Source organism: Dryobates pubescens, chromosome 23 (genome assembly GCF_014839835.1).
Source record: "Dryobates pubescens isolate bDryPub1 chromosome 23, bDryPub1.pri, whole genome shotgun sequence".
Taxonomy (NCBI): Eukaryota; Metazoa; Chordata; class Aves; order Piciformes; family Picidae; genus Dryobates; species Dryobates pubescens.
Window position 1 is genome coordinate 7,849,349 of NC_071634.1, and position 20,397 is coordinate 7,869,745.

General features: G+C 41.7%; 1 protein-coding gene across 2 annotated transcripts in view; it reads right to left on the bottom strand.

Moving 5' to 3' along the window:
• FAM193A (family with sequence similarity 193 member A) overlaps positions 1–20,397 on the bottom strand; it is a 69,402-nt gene that overhangs the window by 32,984 nt on the left and 16,021 nt on the right. For both annotated transcript variants that reach the window (XM_054172172.1, XM_054172169.1), the window contains exons 2-5: positions 7,487–7,549; positions 4,297–4,542; positions 3,174–3,343; positions 2,666–2,833 (exon numbers count right to left, since the gene is read on the bottom strand). In XM_054172172.1, coding sequence (XP_054028147.1) covers positions 2,666–2,833; positions 3,174–3,343; positions 4,297–4,542; positions 7,487–7,549 — 647 coding nt within the window. The remainder of the gene's footprint in view (positions 1–2,665; positions 2,834–3,173; positions 3,344–4,296; positions 4,543–7,486; positions 7,550–20,397) is intronic.

Sequence of the window (20,397 nt, forward strand, 5' to 3'; positions counted from 1 at the left end):
TCAAAAAGAAAGGGTGGCTACACTTGACACAGCTACCTGAAATCTGGGAGAATACAGCCCAGTTCCCTGCTTTCACACTGTGGAACTAAGCTCCTGTGTAGCTTTAGGACTAGGATGCTTGCACACCTGAGGAACAAATTCATTTAGGGCTTCAATATCTCATCTCAGCTTGCAAGTCAAAAAAAAAACCAAACCCAAACCCTTAATTTGCATACAACTTCACATTTAGATCTTTCAGACAAGCTTCTTTATAGCTTCTCAATGTTCTTACATACAGTCCTAACAAATGTTACAGCTGGAACAGCCAGACATTGTCCTGATAGTCTTGTGGAAGGGCAGGGATTTGCCTCAAGTCATTGGGAGAACTTAACCTTTCAGGCACCCCGAACATCTAACCAGACTGGACTTGGTGAATGCTTTGTAGGACCCTTCTGTTGAACTGAAAGAAAACATTTCATACAGTTCTCAAGCTTTTAAGATACTGATTCATGAAACTCCTTCTCAACTTCATTTGGTTTCTTACCCCAAATGGCAAATTTTCTGTATGAGAATCTTTTTTTTCCTTGCACCTTTTATTAAAGCTGTGCCACTGCATAGTAGAAGATTCACAGGGCCACAGAGAATACTCTTCAAAGAACACGACTTTGGGCACTCCAACTGTGACAGCACTTAACTGCAGTCATCGTTACAAAGGAGTGGTCTATCTTTTAAATGATTTGGTATATCTAGAATAGGATCAGAATTTGGTACTCCTGTCTCACGGAAGCACACCGACATTGAAGCTCCAAAACCATACTGCCCTCCATGCACTCGCTCTATTCAACCACTCAGTACCTGCAAAACTTGTCACTGCAAGACAAAGCTTCAAAGGCCAAGGGCTTCCTGCTAAAGACATCATACAGCTGGCTAGGTCTGACACTCTCCTGGAAGCGAGACATGGGTTTGAACCACCTCACACAAGAAAACTGAACAGGATGGCTACTCAGAAGCACTTTGGAGTGAAATTGCACTGTTTAAAGTCCTACACACAGAATTATAGCACTTGCCCCAGGTTTTTGACAGCATAAGGAGATGGAAAAGAAGGGGATTAGATAAATACTTACGAGTTACATGAATAAAATCTGCTGTTATCTAGTCCTTGCTCTTCCCTCATCACTCACAAAATCAAGTACTATCATATTGCCATAAAGTGCTCCAACACACAACAGGGACAGTACTTGGCAGCACTACTTACTTGAAAACAAGACCAGACAGTCTGCTTCTTGCCAGCTGTGTCTAACAGATCTGAGCATGGAATGAAGAATTTCTGACTTTTCGACACAGATTTACTTGGCCACAGCATGCCCTTTGGTATGCTGCCTAGATGGTTTGGTTGGTTGGGTTTTCTTTTTCACACTTTCAATACCTACACTGACTAGCATTGTTAAAAAAAATTTTGCATGACATTAGCACCCAGAGAGGACACCCTGCTGTCTGCTCAAACACAGGATCCTCATTTTATTTCATATTTTGGGGACTGTAAGGAACTCAAGTGAAAAGTAACCATATTGACATTCAAGGTTTTTGCCTTTGAGATCCTGTTTCTGCCTTTGCATTTTAAGAATTCTTCTCAGAAGTGAGTTGCAGAGAAATCAGAACTCTGGAGCACATAAGCAAGGTACACAGTATGTGTGCCAGTTCCCTAAGTCATTCCATACAGATCAATGTGATTTATCTGTGATTCACTTTTAATTACCTACACACTAAGCAACATCTAAGCATCTTTGATTTCAAAACCTGTGCTGCATATTTTGATCCCTTAAATAAAATGTGACTAAAAGGGAGGCATACCATATTATTCTATATCTATACAACCCATGCTCCAAGCCAAACATTCAGTTTTAACTTAAGTACAATAAGCTTATTTAGTTACCTACTGAGGCTGATTTAGGAGTGTAGGTATAGAAGGGCAGTACTAGATGACTAAAATATTTAAGTTTCTTGACCTCACCAGAATTTAAACTTCAACTAAAAATTCCACCCAAAAACTAGTCTGTCAGACCTTAGCACATACAAAACCAAGGACAGCAACTGTTCCTTGGCCACATATTTAGTTAGACAGAAACTAAGATGAACCTCCTGGAAGCACTTCATGCTATTCTCAAAAGGAAAAAAACCACAACTCAGGATCTCATTGAGCACATCTGCAACTTCACACCTAGAGAAGCTAAAGAAAATTTCAACTTCTGAAAGGAGTAAGAGTAACTGGTTTAAGAGTCTCTTCTAGCTGCTGGGACTACAGCAAGATGCAATTACTATAACAAGTCAGGTCAGTTCCACAAAGTAAAAATTTCCTGTGAGGCAATTCAAACTAAACAGAGTCTTCATTATCATCATCTCATGGGTTTTTTTGAATAATAATATTTCAAGACCCTTCCACCGTTATACATTAATATTCCTATTGCAAACATCACACAAATTTAATGCATTCAATCTAGTATTTGAAAATCCTGTATGAAGAAGAATTGACTGTTCTGAGTTTCCATTCTTGTGGAGAAACAAAGACTCCCAGGAACCAGACTTAGAGATGGCAAACGTTTTATTACAAAGCAACACTCCCAACTACTCAAAAGCTAATTTTAAGACTATCGTTTGCAATTAATGGATAGATTTCAGGGTGCTATACCTGTCCACCAGCTCTTTCATTCCTTCTTTATCTGGTACCAAAGACTGGTCTTGGTCATCTGCCAAAGGGGTCCCAGCTTGGCGATAAATACACCGAACCATGTATCTGACTTCTGACCAGTAGTTTTGAAGCTGCTGAGGCTCACGCTCAGGCTCTGCTGAATTTTCTCTGCAAATAATGACAAAAAGAATGAACTCTATTTGTACATTCCGTGTGTGTAGTGATCCCTGCTTTCTTAATGCTTGGACTCTCTCTTAAAGGTCTTTTCCAAGCAAAATGGTCCTATGATTCTAAGGTGCACTTCAGGCAACAAGACATTCAAGAAAAACAAAGTACATCTGAAAAACACATCAAGAATTGGAAGATTGGATAAAAGCTATCATTCACAAGTTACTTCCACTGTCAGCCTGTTTGAGGAATTTAAGCACAGACCAACAAGTAAGCTGCAACACTGCCAACAGAGTCTGACCACTGCCATCATGCTGCTGAGTCTGAAGTCAGTCCTTACCTGCGCTCATTACAGGCTTCACAGTTGCATGCTATGTCTGCAGGAGAGGAATTGCTAAGATCTGCAGCAGGCACTGTCTGTGCACCCACAGTTATTCTTCCTCCTCCTCCTACAGATTCCTGTTGTGATCCACTGTTTCCAAGTGGCATGTGCAAAAGGAAATCTTGGCTCTGGAAGGGGGGGAAAAAAAGGCAAAACAAAAACCAACAGATAGATTTTGGTTTGCAAGGTAGAAGTTGGAAGTGTTGATAGGCAAATGTTAATGTGGCAGTTCCTAGTGTGGGATGAATTTGGGGCAGGCACTCAACCAGGCACAAAGAATTTGCCTACAAAAAGCCTAATAAATGCAAGATATGGACTGAGAAAACTAGTTTCATTTTTAATAACTTAGGTATATTGGTTGTAATTATCACCTTGGTGTACTCCAGCACAAACAACAGACCAAGCTGAAGGAAGGCTTGCATCATCCATGATTAATCATAAACTACTTCTTCAGACTGTATTTGACAGTGTCTTTTACAGTTCAAACCCTTCCAGCCAAAAGCTGAAGTCTTTGTTTCTAACAGCAAGACATACTACTTGATAGTAATGGATGTTTGAAAGCTGCTGTCATCAGCAATGGATGCTACCTTCTGCACAGTGCTAGCAGATGACACAAAGCTCTCTCTCCACCAAGGCTGCTAGTACTTCGGTCTCTGGTTTCTCTCCCTTCTCTGTGTTCCAGCCCCAGAATGTATCACGCTTCCCTCCTGCGCCCTTCCCAGGTTGCCACCAGCTTTCTGTGGCACCATGCAGAAAGTGTAATGATTCAAGTCACATTGGTAAGCAGAAGAAACAGAAGTTAAGTAAAAGGACAAAGTATGAGATCTACTAAATTGAAAGGGCAAAAAACCAGCAAGGCACAAATCCAAGCCCTGCTCGTCTCAAAAATCCAGAACTCTGACTCAGAACTCCTCATTTTAGGAACAACTTGTCTGCTCAGTTCAGCTCATAGCAAGAGCAACTCCAGATCTCCTAAAATACTTGCAAAGCATTTACAGTGTAAGTGGTTCCAAAGCACAAAGTAGCAATCAGCCCATAACAACCCATCATCTGCTTGCTGAAGTGAAGTACTTCCACTTACCACAAGAGATTGCTCTATTGTAGCATGCCTTTCCTCCTTCTCCACTGTTCGTCGGCAGTCTGGACACACCCAGAGTGGAAGGTGCAGCATGTTGTTAGCTTTTGGAGAGGTGGAAAGTGCTGTTTTGCTAGAGTTTTTTATCCCACTCTCAGAAAGCGAAGCATCTTTCCGTTCACTTCTACAAAGAAGACAATGCTCGCCTGTTGTATACGGTGCCCTCTGGCCCAAGCCAAAGGTAAAGGGAGTCTACAAATAAATGTTTTGATAAATAACTAGTTATTCACAGAATATGGCCCAGAACAACTTATTCTTGACATATCTTGACACTCATTATTTACTGGTGAATATGTGGAGTGTCCTGAGATCAAATACAGCAATCTTAATATCATAGAATCAATAAGGTTGGAAGAGACCTCAAAGATCATCAAGTCCAACCTGTCACCTAAGACCTCATGACTACTAAACCATGGCACCAAGTGCCACATCCAAGCCCCTCTTGAACACCTCCAGGGATGATGACTCCACCACCTCCCTGGGCAGCCCATTCCAGTGGCTAACAACTCTCTCTGTGAAGAACTTTCTCCTCACCTCAAGCCTAAACTTCCCCTGGCACAGCTTGAGACTGTGTCCTATCCATGTGGCAAACAATGTAATGTGGCAAAAAAAAGCAATGTTTTCAGTGAGTGTGGACTGCAGACTTCCCTTCCAAAGTAACTCAGCCTAGATGCATCTCCAGTAAGTAAAATGCAGTATTAATGACTAAACACCCTGCATGCAGGAGATCATGGCTGCACATCCTCTTAGCACTGAAAGTTTCTTACTTCAAATAAGTAGATCTAGTAACGAAAAAGGGATAGGGCAATGCCTTTAACTCTGTCATTCTTAGAGACAAAAAGAATAACTAATAACAACAAATAACTAATCTTTGAAGTTCTGTGTCACCTCCTTCCTTTAACACTAACTGAAACAAAATCATTTTCAGCCAAACTTGTTACAAAACAAAAGCTTAACTCAATTCTAACAAAACCCATCAGTAGGGTCTTAAAGTCCACTATCAGCTACTGAATCAAGCAGATCTGATAACTTAGGAGAGGGGCAGCGTAAAAACTCATCTGTCTTCCAAGATGCTGCAGTGCATAAAAAGATGGTTCAGCCATGAGATGCTGATACTCAGAAACAGCCCAAGCCAAACAGAACCCAACTTTATGAGACAGAGGCAAAGTTCTAATGAATGGAACAAAACATCCTGTAACTGCAGAATGAGCAATTTGACTGTGCTACTGGCTCTGCCTTAGCTAGCAGCATCTCCTATGGAAGCCTAAAAGCAGTTAAGTAGTTAAAGGCAAACTAAGTCATTCATTCGAGCATTCTTCCAGACCCTGCTTCAGCCTTGACACTAATAAAAATCCTGCTCTGACAATCATGTAGGGTTGAACTGCACAAGCACAGGTGAAAAGTTCTTTAGGGCAAAGGACTAGTTCAAGCTATAACAGAATTCACTAACTCTCATCTTCACAGCAACAACAAATAATTCCCTGCTGCTGACATCTGAAGAATAGCACAGCATTATGAACTCTGAGCTTTCTGTTCTTTGCATTTATAAAGCTGACAGACTCAGTGATACAGGAAAGAAAAGTGATAATTCTAGACAAAGACATCTCCATAAGTACCCTCTTATCTTTCTGAGGTTCAGAAGAAAAGTAAGTTAATGGTTTAAGTCAGACCAGTTAATCTCTTCACTCATGGGTGACACTTCATGAATTCATACCTAAGCACCAGGAAAGGAAAATGAACACCATTTCTCCAAGCATCTACTGTAGATTTCCAGGAAGTGTTCTCATGAGGGAAGGCTCTGCCTTGTGGAAGGCTAGGACCAACCATCCTCTCATTGGCTGTACAAGCATGGACAGATTGCTCAAGCTAGACACTTCTCTGACTGACCTGTGCTCAGCTGCTGACCTTATTAATATCTAAACACCCTGGATAGAAGAGATCATGGCTGCTCACTCCCTTAGCCCTGAAAGACTCCTTGTTCAATAAATATTTTGGAAGCTAGATTAAGTCTCTGTTGGAACAATGATGACATCTGTATAGCTACTGCAGGCTAATCCTTATGTACACCTCCCAACCAATAGGAAACCCAAAAATGTAAAGGTTCAGAAGTTAAGACAACCTGACATTTACTCTTTCACAAAGGCCATGGCAAACACATCTCAGCCATGCTGCAAGGACTTAAGAAAGTCAGGATTTTTGTGCAACTTGCTTGAAAGCTGCACCATGATCATTAAAGAATCAATGGCAAATAGAGCAGGAGCAACAAGCTCAGTTCTGGCCAATTCACAGACTCAAACTCCCCAGTCTCCCAACTGGACCCATATTTACAGGAGATTTGAAGTGGAAACAAAACTTGGTTCCTAGAGTACCACGCAGATAAACTGCCAAGAATGAAAGTTTCTAAGCAGTTTATTTCTAACAAACCCAACAGTTAGAACTTTGACAAAATCGAGTCCATAAGCATCTCAGCCTGCCCTTGTGGCTCTGTCACAGTGAAATGAAGTTATGAATTGCAGTTTCTTAGTTCTTCAGAAGATGCTGAATGCACTGTTCATGTGACCAATTCAGCAGCAGCAGTAAACTCTTCCTGGATTAGATGAGCTTGGAACTAGGTCACATATACATTGCTGTGTACCTTCAGTGTAATCAGACTGAACATTTGGAGAACACAAAGATATTTTTCCACTAGACAAGCTTCCAAAAAGTGTGATACATCTCTGCAAGAAAACACCTAGTCCCACTTCCTCTCTGAAACATGTTCCTATGTAACATTGATAAATGAAAGCTGTAAGTAGGACAAGCCAGAACAGAAATAACTGCATCTCTGCTATATACTTAGATTTGTATCCAAGAATAGCTTTATTACCATAAAACTGCATAGATTGTTGGTTTTTTTTTTTTACATCTATGTCCAATTTCAAGCTTACTATAATGACACAATTCTACTTTAGAAATAGTAGCTTCCACTGCTGTTTAAAGCTTGAATAGTAAAGCCATCAGAAAGTGACTTCAGTTTGCCAAGTCCCAACCTCCAAGAGAAATCTTTAGAAGAATTTTCTCTAGTCTGCTTAATATCCTCTCCCCTTACTGACCAATTCTGCCATCACAAACACCCACAGAGTTCAGCTGTACATACCTGAGAAACACCTGTGAACTCTGAGCCAGAACTGTCTGTAAACTGTGTGCCATTGAGCGAAACCTGGAAAAAATGAGATCTGTTGGTTACAAGGGCTGAGGTGAATACTAAAAGAACACTAACAAAATCAAACAACACCACCTGCCCCTCCATCTGAAGGTTGTATGAAACAGCCTTTAAAACTTGAATGATTGTTGGACTGCAGAGGTGGAAAGTCTCTTTTGTCACAGAAGCTGCACAGATGAAGTTTCCAATTTTTGCACTATGACTGTTTTGTTGGCAACCTTGAGATGAAAGAATTGATACAAGAGAAGTGTTGCATGCAAAATGACATTTTTTCCTTCTGTGTTTGATTGTTCACATTCAGCTTTTAAACTACTATTGTGAATCAAAACAGTTGCCAAAGATACAATACTGCTTAGAAAAATAAGCAGTGGTAACCAGGAAGACTCTTCCAGAGTCAGCATCCAAATGGCATTGAGCTAATCCAGCACAGCAGCTTTCCTCCTCCCCAGGTTATAATTCCCCTCTATACCTTGTACCTCCACAAGTGCTGGAGACTAGCACAGATACAAACAAGTGCCTTTCACAAGCCCCAGATCTTTTCATGCAGCATTATTTGAGGACTCTAAAACAAGAGTAAGTTTTGGACACTGACTTGATTTTGAAAAGCAAACTGTTATGAAGAAAAGGCATTAAAAAAAGGGGGGGGGGGGGGGGGGGGAAATAATGTCAGTCAGTTGCTGAATTCATTATTTTCCCCTCTTCTTGAGCACTGGCTTATCTCTTGAATTTCAGATAGAATTTACCCCATGTCTCATTTCCACCTTTAACATGTTTTTGTTAACCTCTCTGTGCTCTCCAGTTTTCCACCCACTACTGCCTCACACATTTCTCAGACTACTCTGAAGACCACACCAAACCCTACCGTGTTTAATGTAGCAACTTCCACATCTTGTGTGCTGGATTTACAGAATTCAGTAAATGTTTTTACACTGCTACCAAACTAGAAACTTAAGACTGGGGCCTCCTCCAGTACAAAGGAACATCCTTCAGTTTCACACACCCACAGAACTGCAGAGAGTACTGCAAAGTTGCTGCCTTCAGCTAGATTTTTCAAAGGTAGAGGATTAAATCAATCTTCAAATCACTGCCAGAGAAAATACAAATAAGAAACCACACCACCTCACTTACATACCCCATGCTAACTTTCAAAAGTAGGTAGTTAAGAAAAAACCCCTCATAAGTGAAGTCAAGCATCTCAGATCTGAAACTACAGAAGTAAAAAAGTCTGCATGGAACAAGTTCCCTAATTTCATTCAGCCACTTCCCAAAAAGGAGAAGAAAGGTCTTAAAAAAACCAAAAAAGCCTTCATCACAAAGAAAAGAAATCCTTCAGTACCAAAGTCCACTGATTATTGGCATGCATATGCATTCAAAGAACAAAGCAGTCAGTAAGAAAGTTTAGAATGAAATCATCTGCAGCCCAAAATCTTTCTTTTTTTGAGAAGATTAACTTCCTTTACATTCTAGACAGTGCTGAAGAGAAAAGCTTGAGCTGCCACATTTAGATGTGCAGATGGTCAGTGACCGAGCTGAAGGCAGTCAGAAGTGTTACAGAAGTAAAGATAAAAACAGTGGGAGGTTTCTTTTACCTACTAAGTGTCACAGGATGTCAAGACAAAACACTGAACAACAGAAGTCAGGGCTTCACGGAAGAAGTTGCCATGCTACTACCAAAAGGCATCTCTTTGTCCCAAGCACCATCCAGAATTTAGTTCAAAATACTGGTGTAAGCCCCCCCAGAATTCAGTAACGGCCTAAAGATTTGTAGAAAGAACAGCAAGGAACATAAAGAGAAGGATTAGACAAACAGTAGAAAACTATAACATCAAAAATTCTGGGAATCGTAATTGTTTCAGCTGAAGATGACCTAAGATTGAGTCCAATCATCCACCCAACACCACCATGGCCACTGAACGATGTCCCCAAGTGCCACGTCCACACATCTCTTGAACATCTCCAGGGATGGCGACCCCACCTCCCTGGGCAGCCTGTTCCAATGCCTGACCACTTCTGCAGCAAAGAAATGTTTGGTAATATGCAACCTAAACCTTGCCTGGCACAATTTCAGGCCATTTCAGTTATCTGCCCATAGGCAATGAGATGCAAGACATTGTATGTGAGGCTTAAAGCAAAACACAAATTAGAGAAAGGACTTCAGTGGGGGTGAGTAATGACAGGATGGGCAAGGGAAGGAGATGGCTGAATGGCATGTCAGAGAAAACATGAGAAGAATCTTGTCGAAGTTGGCCAAACGGATCTCAAACAATAGCAAGCTAAGAACAGGGAAAACACACAAACAAAAATACAATGAGACAGTCTCACAAATCATTTTGGGAAGGAAGGGGAAAAAAATCGCACCAAAACTACAACTGAATTCTTTTTCAAGGCAGATGAGGAGCAAGGAGCATTAGGTAGTGTGTCAGGAGCTGTAAGGCTCCTGTAAGGAATTACACAGATGCATTAAAAACATTCAGAAGCTAAGGCCACGGCAGAGACATCGGATTTGTTTCTTGCACCTTCATCATCACTACAGAGGAATTTAAGGCATACTCCATAAAGAAACTTCTCACTGAGAGAATATTTTTAGAGGATCTGCTTCAATGCAAAGCACTGTTAAAAAAAAAAAAAGAAAAAGAAAAACAGTATGGAGCAAATGGACAGCTCAAGAATTAGCAAACCACCAAGGGCAAATGACATTCAGCCAAGAGTCCTGAAGAAGCTCAAGGATGTTACAGTTCCACTAATGATTTCAGTATGTTAATGCTGGCTTTATTCTTCTCCAGTACTAGAGGAGCAGATTATTTTCCCCCACTTATTCATGAAGCTTTCCAAAGAAGCCCTAGGAAACTGCAGTTATCCAAAGTCTGTAGCAAGACAGTGCCTGAGATGACGAAGTTAACTGATAGTACCAAATCCTTTGTGTAACTGAAGAGACTGGAGGATGGCAGAAGGACCATACAAGATCTAGTTACTGAGCCATATGTTGGCAGATAGAATCCTGTGTGTGGAGATTTGAAGTAGAAGTGACAAGCTAGACAGCTGCCACTTCTGGAAGACCCTATCTTTTTGGGGTTTAGTTACAGAAAATTCATTTTTACAGTCCTGAAAAATCTTTTTTAATTATTTGAAAGGTTAATGTTCAAAAACCTAATTCATGAACGTGCCAGAAAGGCTGGGGTGAATCAGGAAGGTGGCAATCTCTGCATGCACTACACACCCTAATAGAAAATGGGGGGAAAAAACCATCTATAATCTTCCTGCTACTGTCACACTAACTCACTTTCTCTAAACTAGAAAGTCTCTGGAGAAAAAGGAATACATCTTCTTGGCTCAGTATAACATCTACCCAAAAGTAACAGGAGAGAATCACAGAATCATTTGGGTTGGAAGGGACCTTCAAAATCATCTAGTTCCAACCTCTCTGCCATGGGCAAGGACACTTCCTGCACCACTTTGCTCAAGGGCCCATCCAACCTGCCTCTGAACACTGCCAGGCTTGAAGCTTCCACAGCTTCTCTGGACAACCTGTTCCAGTGCCTCACCACCCTCATGGGGAACAATTTCTTCCTCACGTCTAAACTGAGCTTCTTCCACTTTGAAGCTAAAAATCATAGCCTAAGCAATAGTCCTTGATTTCACCTGAACAACCTTGAAGAACCAGTTGAGCAACCAGAACATAAACACTCAGACTACCATAATTTGCTCTAATAGCCTGTCACTATCAAAACCAGCCCTTCAGTGGGCTGAGTGACATATTATTAGACAACACACCCCCATCTTCCTCAAAGTTGAAGCCTAGTGAAGTCACACAAACATCAGGAAAGTGAGAGTGATGCAATGTCTCAGGAGAGCTTAGGAAAAGAAAAGCACAGGAAGAAATTAAGGTGTGACTCATCATCAATGAACCCTCAACAGTTCAACAGAAATGTGATGCTCAAAAGTGCAGGATTTAATCAAATTTCTCCTGGGGGGAAATCACTAGAAAAAAATTGCACTGATGTTCCCAGGCACATTAGGAAAGTTATAGACTAGACAAAACCAAAAGTGTTACCAAGAGATGATTCAGACCACACTTCATTCCATGAAGTCCTGACATAACCACTTCAATTAATTCCCTAATTTTTATAGAAGGAAGGGAAAATTAGATTTGATAAAGCATCTGAAAGAACACATTTTCCCTAAGTGACTAAGTAACATTAAACAAAGGTACTGTGCTTAACCCTGGCTGCCACCCCCACAACCCATCAAGACTTCTTAGCTCTGCCACTTGCTCCTTTGCCGCCACTCTCGATGCCAGAACCCATGTGGCACAGATGTGTGCTAAGCCTTCTCTCGGGCACTGCCAGTCAGCGAGCACACCACGACTCTGCTCTGCAGCTTCAGAGCAGCTCTGCCTCACTTCCCACCCCTGGCATCCAGCATTGTTTGGGAGGCAGCAGTTTCCAATTGGGCTGGCTGGTAAAGATCCCCCCTCCCAGCAACCTGGGTGAAAGCTCTGCCTTGGGTGCTCTCCAGTCACAGGCTGAGCTGTTCCTTTCCTCTCCCAGGCACAGCTAAATTGGTCACAAAACCGCTGCTGGCAGATGAGTGATGCTTCCAAAATCCTAAGTGATTTTCAGATATGAAGAAAGATTTCTTTATGCCTTCACTTCAAGAGACAGGAAACTACCTGATTCCACTCAATGAAAATTTCAGATCCTGATTACAGTTAGGGAGAAGCCATTGTGGAAGTCAAATGTATGGATGAGGGGAAAGAATGATGATAAACACATAAGAGTGAGGTTCAGCAGTTAGTAGCAAACAAAACCTCACGCAGGACATCTCTAGACTGGTAAGATATGGAAAGGCACGTGGGAGGAGGATGATTCTACACAAGCACTGTGGTTCTCCATTTATCTAGTCCCACACACTGTCAGAACAGCATGCTGCCCAGACCTCTAGCACAGCAAGGTTTGGGATTGTGTCTGCTTTGAATATTTCTTTTCAACAGCGGCAGCACTGACCATAGTCTCTGCAGTAACAACAGCCTCTGCAGAAGGTCTATTACAGCATTGAAACAGTACTATAATGTAAAAACTATCAGTAAACTATCAACACTTAATGGTTCTATTAACCCACATTATACCTAGTTAATAGCCTGTACTGCCCAGGTTTTCAGAGGAAGAGCAAACTAAAACAGACCTGCTTGGCAATGTCATCCCACTTGCCTACGTGACTTCATGTATCTCAACATTATGATTGCTTTCCATCTGTTATATTGTAAGAAATCCACAAACATTTTTTAAGGCATTGGAAGTACCCATCCAAAAGCCTAAGCAGTGTCCTGTATGGTTTCCCACAGAAAAAGTTGTCTTTGCTACAGTCTGGACAGAAAGTAAGAAGAAATTCAACCATCAAAACACCATAAGGCCTGCTAAGTATCAGCTGCTGCAAAAAAAAACCCCCACACAAACAAACAAAACAAACCCCACAAGTAACAAAAAAAGGCATTAACAAAGCATATGACTAATCATAGAATCACAGAATGTAAGGGTTGGAAGGGACCTCTAGACATCATCAAGTCTAACCCTCTGATAAAGCAGTGTCCCCCCTAGGGCAGGTCACACAGGACTGTATCCAGTTGGGTCTGGAATGTCTCTAGAGGACTCCCTGCACAACAAAATGCTATGTATCCCTCCATTTCTTAATGAAAGAAGCTGCTCTTAAAGGTGGTCTAACACTGAACGAAATGCTCCAGAGAGGTCTTGGAATCAGATGACTGATCACTGAGAGCTACAGCCAAGAATCCTCTCAGAGAGGTTACGAGTGCAGCTGTGGGTATATTTATGGTCAGTATCAGCAAGGTCAAGAAGTGTAGAAGTGTCCTTTGACAAAGTATGCCAGGGTCTGCTGCATCCCTCCAAGGGAAGCTGGGCTGGCCCAAGGCAACTCATGGTCCCTGTCCATGGTCATGAAAGTCTGATGCCTAAGTAGCAGGTGAACAGCAAAGTTTCCCAATAGAAGTCTGAAGATTTCTTATTTGTCTTTGTGGACAAATGCCCATAAGTACAGGCAGCTTTGCAGAGAAAGTCAACACCTTTTCAGAAAAGCATATCGAAATGGTTTGGAAAATAAAAATGTAAGAGTTTTCCTCCTAGCACTGGAGCACAGAAATGCAAAATAGAATAGAATAAACCAGGTTGGAAGAGACCTTCAAGATCATCGTGTCCAACCTATCACCCAAATCCACATGCCCAGTAACTGGCAGGAAAACCCTCAGCAACACCAACATAGGGCAACAAAGTTGGTGAGGGGCTTGGAACACAAGTCCTGTGAGGAGAAGCTGAGGGAGCTGGGGTTGCTTAGCCTGGAGGAGACTCAGGGATGACCTTATTGCTCTCTACAACTACCTTAAGGGAGGTTGTAGACAGGCAGAGGTTGGTCTCTTCTCCCAGGCAACCAGCACAACAACAAGAGGACACAGTCTCAGGCTGCGCCAGGGGAGGTTTGGGCTGAAGGTTAGGAGGCAGTTCTACACCGAGAGAGTGATTGCCCATTGGAATGGGCTGCCCGAGGAGGTGGTGGAGTCGCCACCACTGGAGATGTTCAGGAGGAGACTTGATAGGGTGCTTGGTTGCATGGTTTAGTTGATCAGATGGTGTTGGATGATAGGTTGGACACGATCTTGAGGGTCTCTTCCAACCTGGTTTATTCTATTCTACTCTATATTCCAAGGTTCATTGGTACACCCACACTGAGGACATTCAAGCAGTTCTCAAGCTTCATCATGACTTTGGAATTAAATTTTGCATAACTGATCTCAAGAGAATTTATTTTTTTCCTAATCAAAAGAGCCTTTAAGCAGTGCCTTGGAAACTGGCAAATGCTTGATTTACAACAGTGGAAAGTCTGGAGGTTCCTACTTCCAATTAGTTCAGTGTGGTGAAGCATTGGAAAGATGCTTTTGGGGTAGGGGGACAAGGTGTTTTGTGAATGAAGACCACCAAATAGTTGTATTAATGCTACCCATGTAAAGTGGACAAACCACCACTGGCACCCTCCCCAATTTAGAAGCAGGAGTGTTTTGCTTAAGAATCTGACATCACAAGCATCCACATTTTCACTGTGACAGTCACACATCTCGAGTGACACTGAGCAGAAGGCAGTGATAGTAACGCACACTTGCTTGCCAGGGAGTCTCAGCGTGAGAGGAGAGACACTGACAGAACGTGATTATTGATTAGCGGCAGACTCACCAACAAAGAGACTGGTGAAGGTTTCCTACACAAAGAGATCCTTGTTTTCACTAAAGATAGGGAAATGCCCAACAGAAGCCAGAGGAAGCAAAGACAATAAAAAAAATCCAATAGCCATGTTAAGGCAGCCAACGCCTGATCTGGCCAATGGATTTAATTCTGCAGCCCATTAATCCATTTTACCAAGCACATTACTCAGAGCATTAACACCAACCTAAGTTAGCCTCTCCCAGCCCAGTCTGCCATTAATCTAGTGTGGTCCACATTCCTCAGACTGGAAAACTTTTCAATGAAGAAACACACATCTATAAACACACCAATGATGCAAGAAATCAGTCCCTTGGTACTCTTCTGAAACCTTCAAATCTTTACATCAATTACCAGGTATAGAGAACAGCAAAGTCTGCAGAGGAAGCAGCACTCCAAGGACTGTCACAAGGCTCTTGTGACTCTCTTAACATCCCACATTTGAGACACAAAATGGGAATACTAGTCACAAATATTGATAAACTACCTTTTAGATTTCACATAATTAAGTAGCAGGATAAAGAGAAGTTGCCAGAAGTTGAACAACAGCCAAGAGTAAAGCATTAGTGAGGAAGCTGGCAGAGGCTCCAGATGGCAGAAAGCACTGCACATCAATACAGCTGAGGTGACAGCTCAGCCCTTACTGAGGCTGGTACCTGATGCACAGCACATCTGTGTTCAATAGCTCTCATCCTTAACAGAAATTATCATCACCACACAGAGAGCTCAGCCAAATAGATAACCTTACCATACTGCTTGGAAGCAGAAATAAGCCAGAATTCCACTCCACAGCCAAGGAGCTAAGCATGATGTGACTGCACATCATCACTCCTGGGCACAGAGGAGGTTTGTGGAAGCAGATTTGCTGCAGAACACCACATTAGCTGTGAGATCAACCAACTGGCTAGGATCATAGAATGCTAGGGGTTGGAAGGGAACTCCAGAGGTCAAGTCCAACCCTCCTGCAAAGCATGACCACTTAGGGAAAGTCACACAGGAAGGTGTCCAGGCATGTTTAAGATCTTCAGAAGAGACTCCACAATCTCTCTGGACAACCTGTTCCAGTCCTCCATGACCCTCACACACAACCTCTCATCATGAGGTGGAACTTCCTGTGCTGAAATTTACATCCATTGCCCCTTGTCCTATCACTGGATAGGACTAAAAAGAGACTGGCTTCACCCTCCTGACAGCCACCCTTCAGATACTTGTAGACACTGATAAGGTCCCAAACAGTACATAACTGATCCATGAGCACTCTCGTGGACATACATTTGGATAGGGCAAGTAGGAAATCTTGTGACTGTAAAGCACATCAGCCCACCATGTCATGCTGCCTCCAGCATGCTTAGCCAGAGGAAATCATACTCACGGGATAACCACAGACAACCTAGGAAGGGGGAAGAAGGAAGAGATATGAAGCTGGCATTAGAAAAATGCTTATTCATTTAACTTGAGAATTCACACTCATTTTCTCTCTACAGACAAGCAAAAGACAAGAAAATGCCCCAGTGTTGCCATTAGTTACAAGCCCACTAAACAAGGTGGTTGTTAAGTAGATCTTTCATTTAGTAGTCCAGAAGAGGAAATAAGATCAGAGGGCTTGAGCACCACTGCTATGAAGGTAGGCTGAGAGTTAGGGTTATTCAGCCTGGAGAAAAGAAGGCTCTGGGGAGACCTTAAAGCAGGCTTTGAGGATTTGAAGGGAGCTCCAGGAAAGCTGGAGAGGGACTTTTGACAAAAGCATGGAGTCACAAGACAAGGGATGATGGCTTCAGGCTGAAAGAAGATGGATTGAGATAAGACCTGAGGAAGAAGTGTTTCCTCATGTGAGTGCTGACACACTGGAACAGGGTGCCCAGAGAAGCTCTGGAGCCTCCAAGCCTGGCAATGTTCAAAGCCAGGTTAGAGGAGACCTTAAGCAACCTGGTCTAGTGGGAGGTGCTCCTGCCCATGGCAGAGGGGTTGGAACTAGACAATCTTGAAGGTCCTTTCCAACCCATTCTGTGGCATTACTTCATATTAGGAAGACTCTATTACAACAAATCTATTTGAGGTTTGTAAGATGTATTTGGCAATAGGCAGTCATCATATTAATCTAAAACTAGGAACTTGCTATGAAAGCATCCCCAGAAAATTCTTACAGGCAAAATGGTTTCTATCCCTTTTGCCTTGTGCTACTGCCAAAACACAGTTGGAGAGATGCCAGGTAAGTGCCCCTTTAACCAATGCATTTGTAATTTTCCTCATTATTCATACAATCAATAGTAAAGAGAACTCAATTTCAGTGACAATTCTATTGCAATTTTCATGTACTATTGACTTCCAGTGTTTTAAGTAAAATCACACCACTACAGAATTTGACTAACCTGCAAGACAGGTTCTGTGAAGGCCACATTTCCTCAACAAGTCATATTAAAACTTATCACTTGGATGTAAGCAAATACAACACTATTTTCAGAGCTTACTAAGAACTATTCCTCAAATTGATGTCAAACATGTTGAGAAGCTGAGGGTGGGGAGGCTTCATCTAGAAAGCCCAATCTGCTTTGCACAGATGACAAAGCAAGTTGATTATGACTCAAAACCCAACAAAAGGGAAGGACTGAGCAGTGCAGGATAGGAAGAAAACCAGTTTTCCTTCTGTTTCTAGTTCTTTAAGCACTCAGATCCACTTTTGGTGGATTTACATAGAACTGATGATTTACTTGCTGCATCTTACCTTTCTCCCCCCCTTTAGGTCCTCAGAGCTAAGATATAACAATTCTACTGTAACACAGCAATCAAAACAGACTGAAGTTTCAACAGCTACTTCAATTCAAAACTACAAACCCATCAAACCACGACTGGCAAAAGGTATACTCAGGAACAAAGTCATCTTAAATGAAACGAGCTGCACTGCAAATAAAGATGCCTGAAACTATCCTGGGTCAGAGTTTTTTTCAGCAGTACCAGCTTTGAAGTAGCACTTCCAGAAGAAGGGAGATGTTGCTATTCTGTAATGAGTTTTAAGGGAGCACCTCCTGTAGTCTGTGCCCTTCCTCCCACGCATTCTTCAATAGCACACTCAATTTTCCTTTTATCTGAATCAATCTAAAATACAGCCTTCAGGAAATGGGCACCTCTTAGGAAATAGGAGTTCACAGGCTGTACTGCCACAACATAAAAATGTTAGCACACAGAAAAAAAGCTCTGATCTGTACAGGAACTAGAAAACATTCATTAACCAGAATTTAAAAGATGAAACTCGTGTGCTTCTCATTATTAGACAGAACGATCTACAACGGCTTCATTTTTTAAACTAGAAGTTGAAGCCATGTCAGACTCCAAGAAGAGGGGGTTTGATTTTGTTTTATTAAACAAGGATAAATGACTCAGCTGGACATTCATTTGAATGAAGCACTTAAACTACTCATACCATGAAATTTAAATAGGTGTAGTCATTCCTACCTCAACCACTCAAACTACATGCCTCCCTCTTTCTTAAAGGAAAGTCTGATGTGACAACTGAGCACTACCAAACAATACACTAAAAAAAAAACCACCTAACAAGAAACCAACACAAAACCAAACAACCCACACCACAGCTGCTTTGGAGGATGAAATGCCCAGAACCCAGAAATCCTGCTGTGCTCTTTGGATACTATGCTGCATTTCACTGCTAACACAAGTCTAGATAAGCTGTACTTAAAATAAATATCTAAGCGCTGCCTTGTATATGATCTCAGACTTTGTAGTAGCAAAAGCCAAAGATGTTCCTGAATGAACTCCTGTTGGGTTCTTTTTGCAGAAGATAGGATCTAGTGCAATCCTTATTTAGAGATGGCAAGTGGCAAACCATGTAAACCACAATTCACCCAGGTCAGAATGAATTAGCGAATTTCATTACTCCTGGTTACTCTCCATCATCATTTTTCTGCTGTTACAGATTCAGATGCTTCCAGCTGATGAGAGCCATTTACTCCTTACTTTCTGAGAAACTGCTAAGAGTTAGAAAACAGGGTACTGGAAGGCAGGAACACAGACAACAAGCATGAGACTTTCTACCAGGTAGCCATAAGAACCTGTGTTCAGGAAGAAATCCCTGCCAAATACCAAATAACCTTCCTGCTCCTCCATTTGATACCATTGAGAGCAGACTCAAGGACCAGGTTAATCTTTAGGGGGCTACATCCACAAAACAAAGATACTCCCATTGCATCCAAAAGCTAACAAGCTGAAGTCACCCTTAACGCAAGAGCAGTGACCAGTAGATGCGGTGCTACCCCACACCTGAAAGCCTAAGTCCCCAGCCAGCCCTATGGCCCTGCCAGTTAATTCTCAGAAAGCTATGCTTCCCAGCAACGATTAACACTGTTGTGAACCTGCACTGGCTCCAGCCTCTGGTGGTTAATGGTTAATTGCCTTCCAGCAGAGAGGAATCACTGCATGAGAAAAAGCAACAGATCCCTGATGCCATGGAAAGTGCCTATGCTTGCAAGTTCCATCTTGTCATTTTATCTTCCTTTGAACTTAAACCCATCTGTCTCATCTTACAAAAAAACCTGAAAGTATCAGAACCACAATTTATGCCATGTTTAAATCTGCAAGCACATACTAGAAAAACAGATATCATCTACCATGCTGAAATGCACACTGCTATGCAATAAATGAAAGATACTGCCCTTTGGGGGAAAGGAAATTAAAATAGAAGCCTAGAGCTGCACTTTTATCCAACTGTCAAACTTGACTTTGTAGCCACAGCATCACTATTTGTACAAACAGGCAGCCTCCCACTGATGAGCCATTTCCTCACAGCATCAGAGAGGAAAAATTCACTTCCAGAAAAAAAATTAAACATTCCTTTTGGTCATTACAAATAATAATTAGTAAACACATCTCTAAGTTTAAGGGAGGCAGGAAGTTAAGGGGGTTTAGCATAGAAATGTCACACTAGAAGTGACACTGCAGCAAAGAAATGGTGAAGACAGGAAGAATCAAAACCCTACCTTTTGACATGAAAAATGAAATACAAACCAGAAAGCTGCAAACCAGGACATGAGCTTGTGCTCTTCCTTCTAATTTTATCTTCATGGAAAAATGTTTTTTTTAACAGAACAAAATCCAAACTACAATAAACATGAGGCTCTCATGCATAACCACGACACTATAGCATGCCTATACTTGTGCAGCCAGTTCCTTGGCTAAAGAAGACCATTCACTCAGATCAAAGTCAGCAGTAATTAATATCCTGGTCTTGTTTGTATTTTGCATTGATACAGAGTACTGCACATCAACTGAACACTGTTAATAGGAATTCATTACTCCAAGAATGCACATGTATATTTAATGATTTGTACTGGTAATTCTGTAACATCATCCCTTTCATCTTAGTCAATAATTATTCATACATCACATTTGCCACTGTCAGAAATGCCCAGCTCCAAATTAATAAATTCCACATCTTAAGAGGACACTTAAATAGAAGTCAGAGACACTGACAAGTGTCTCATGCTCTATTTGCAGCCACAGTACCTTTACTGAGGTGAATTCTCTATCAAGATTCAAAAACAAACAGGGAGAACAATTCGGTTGTAGCAATGG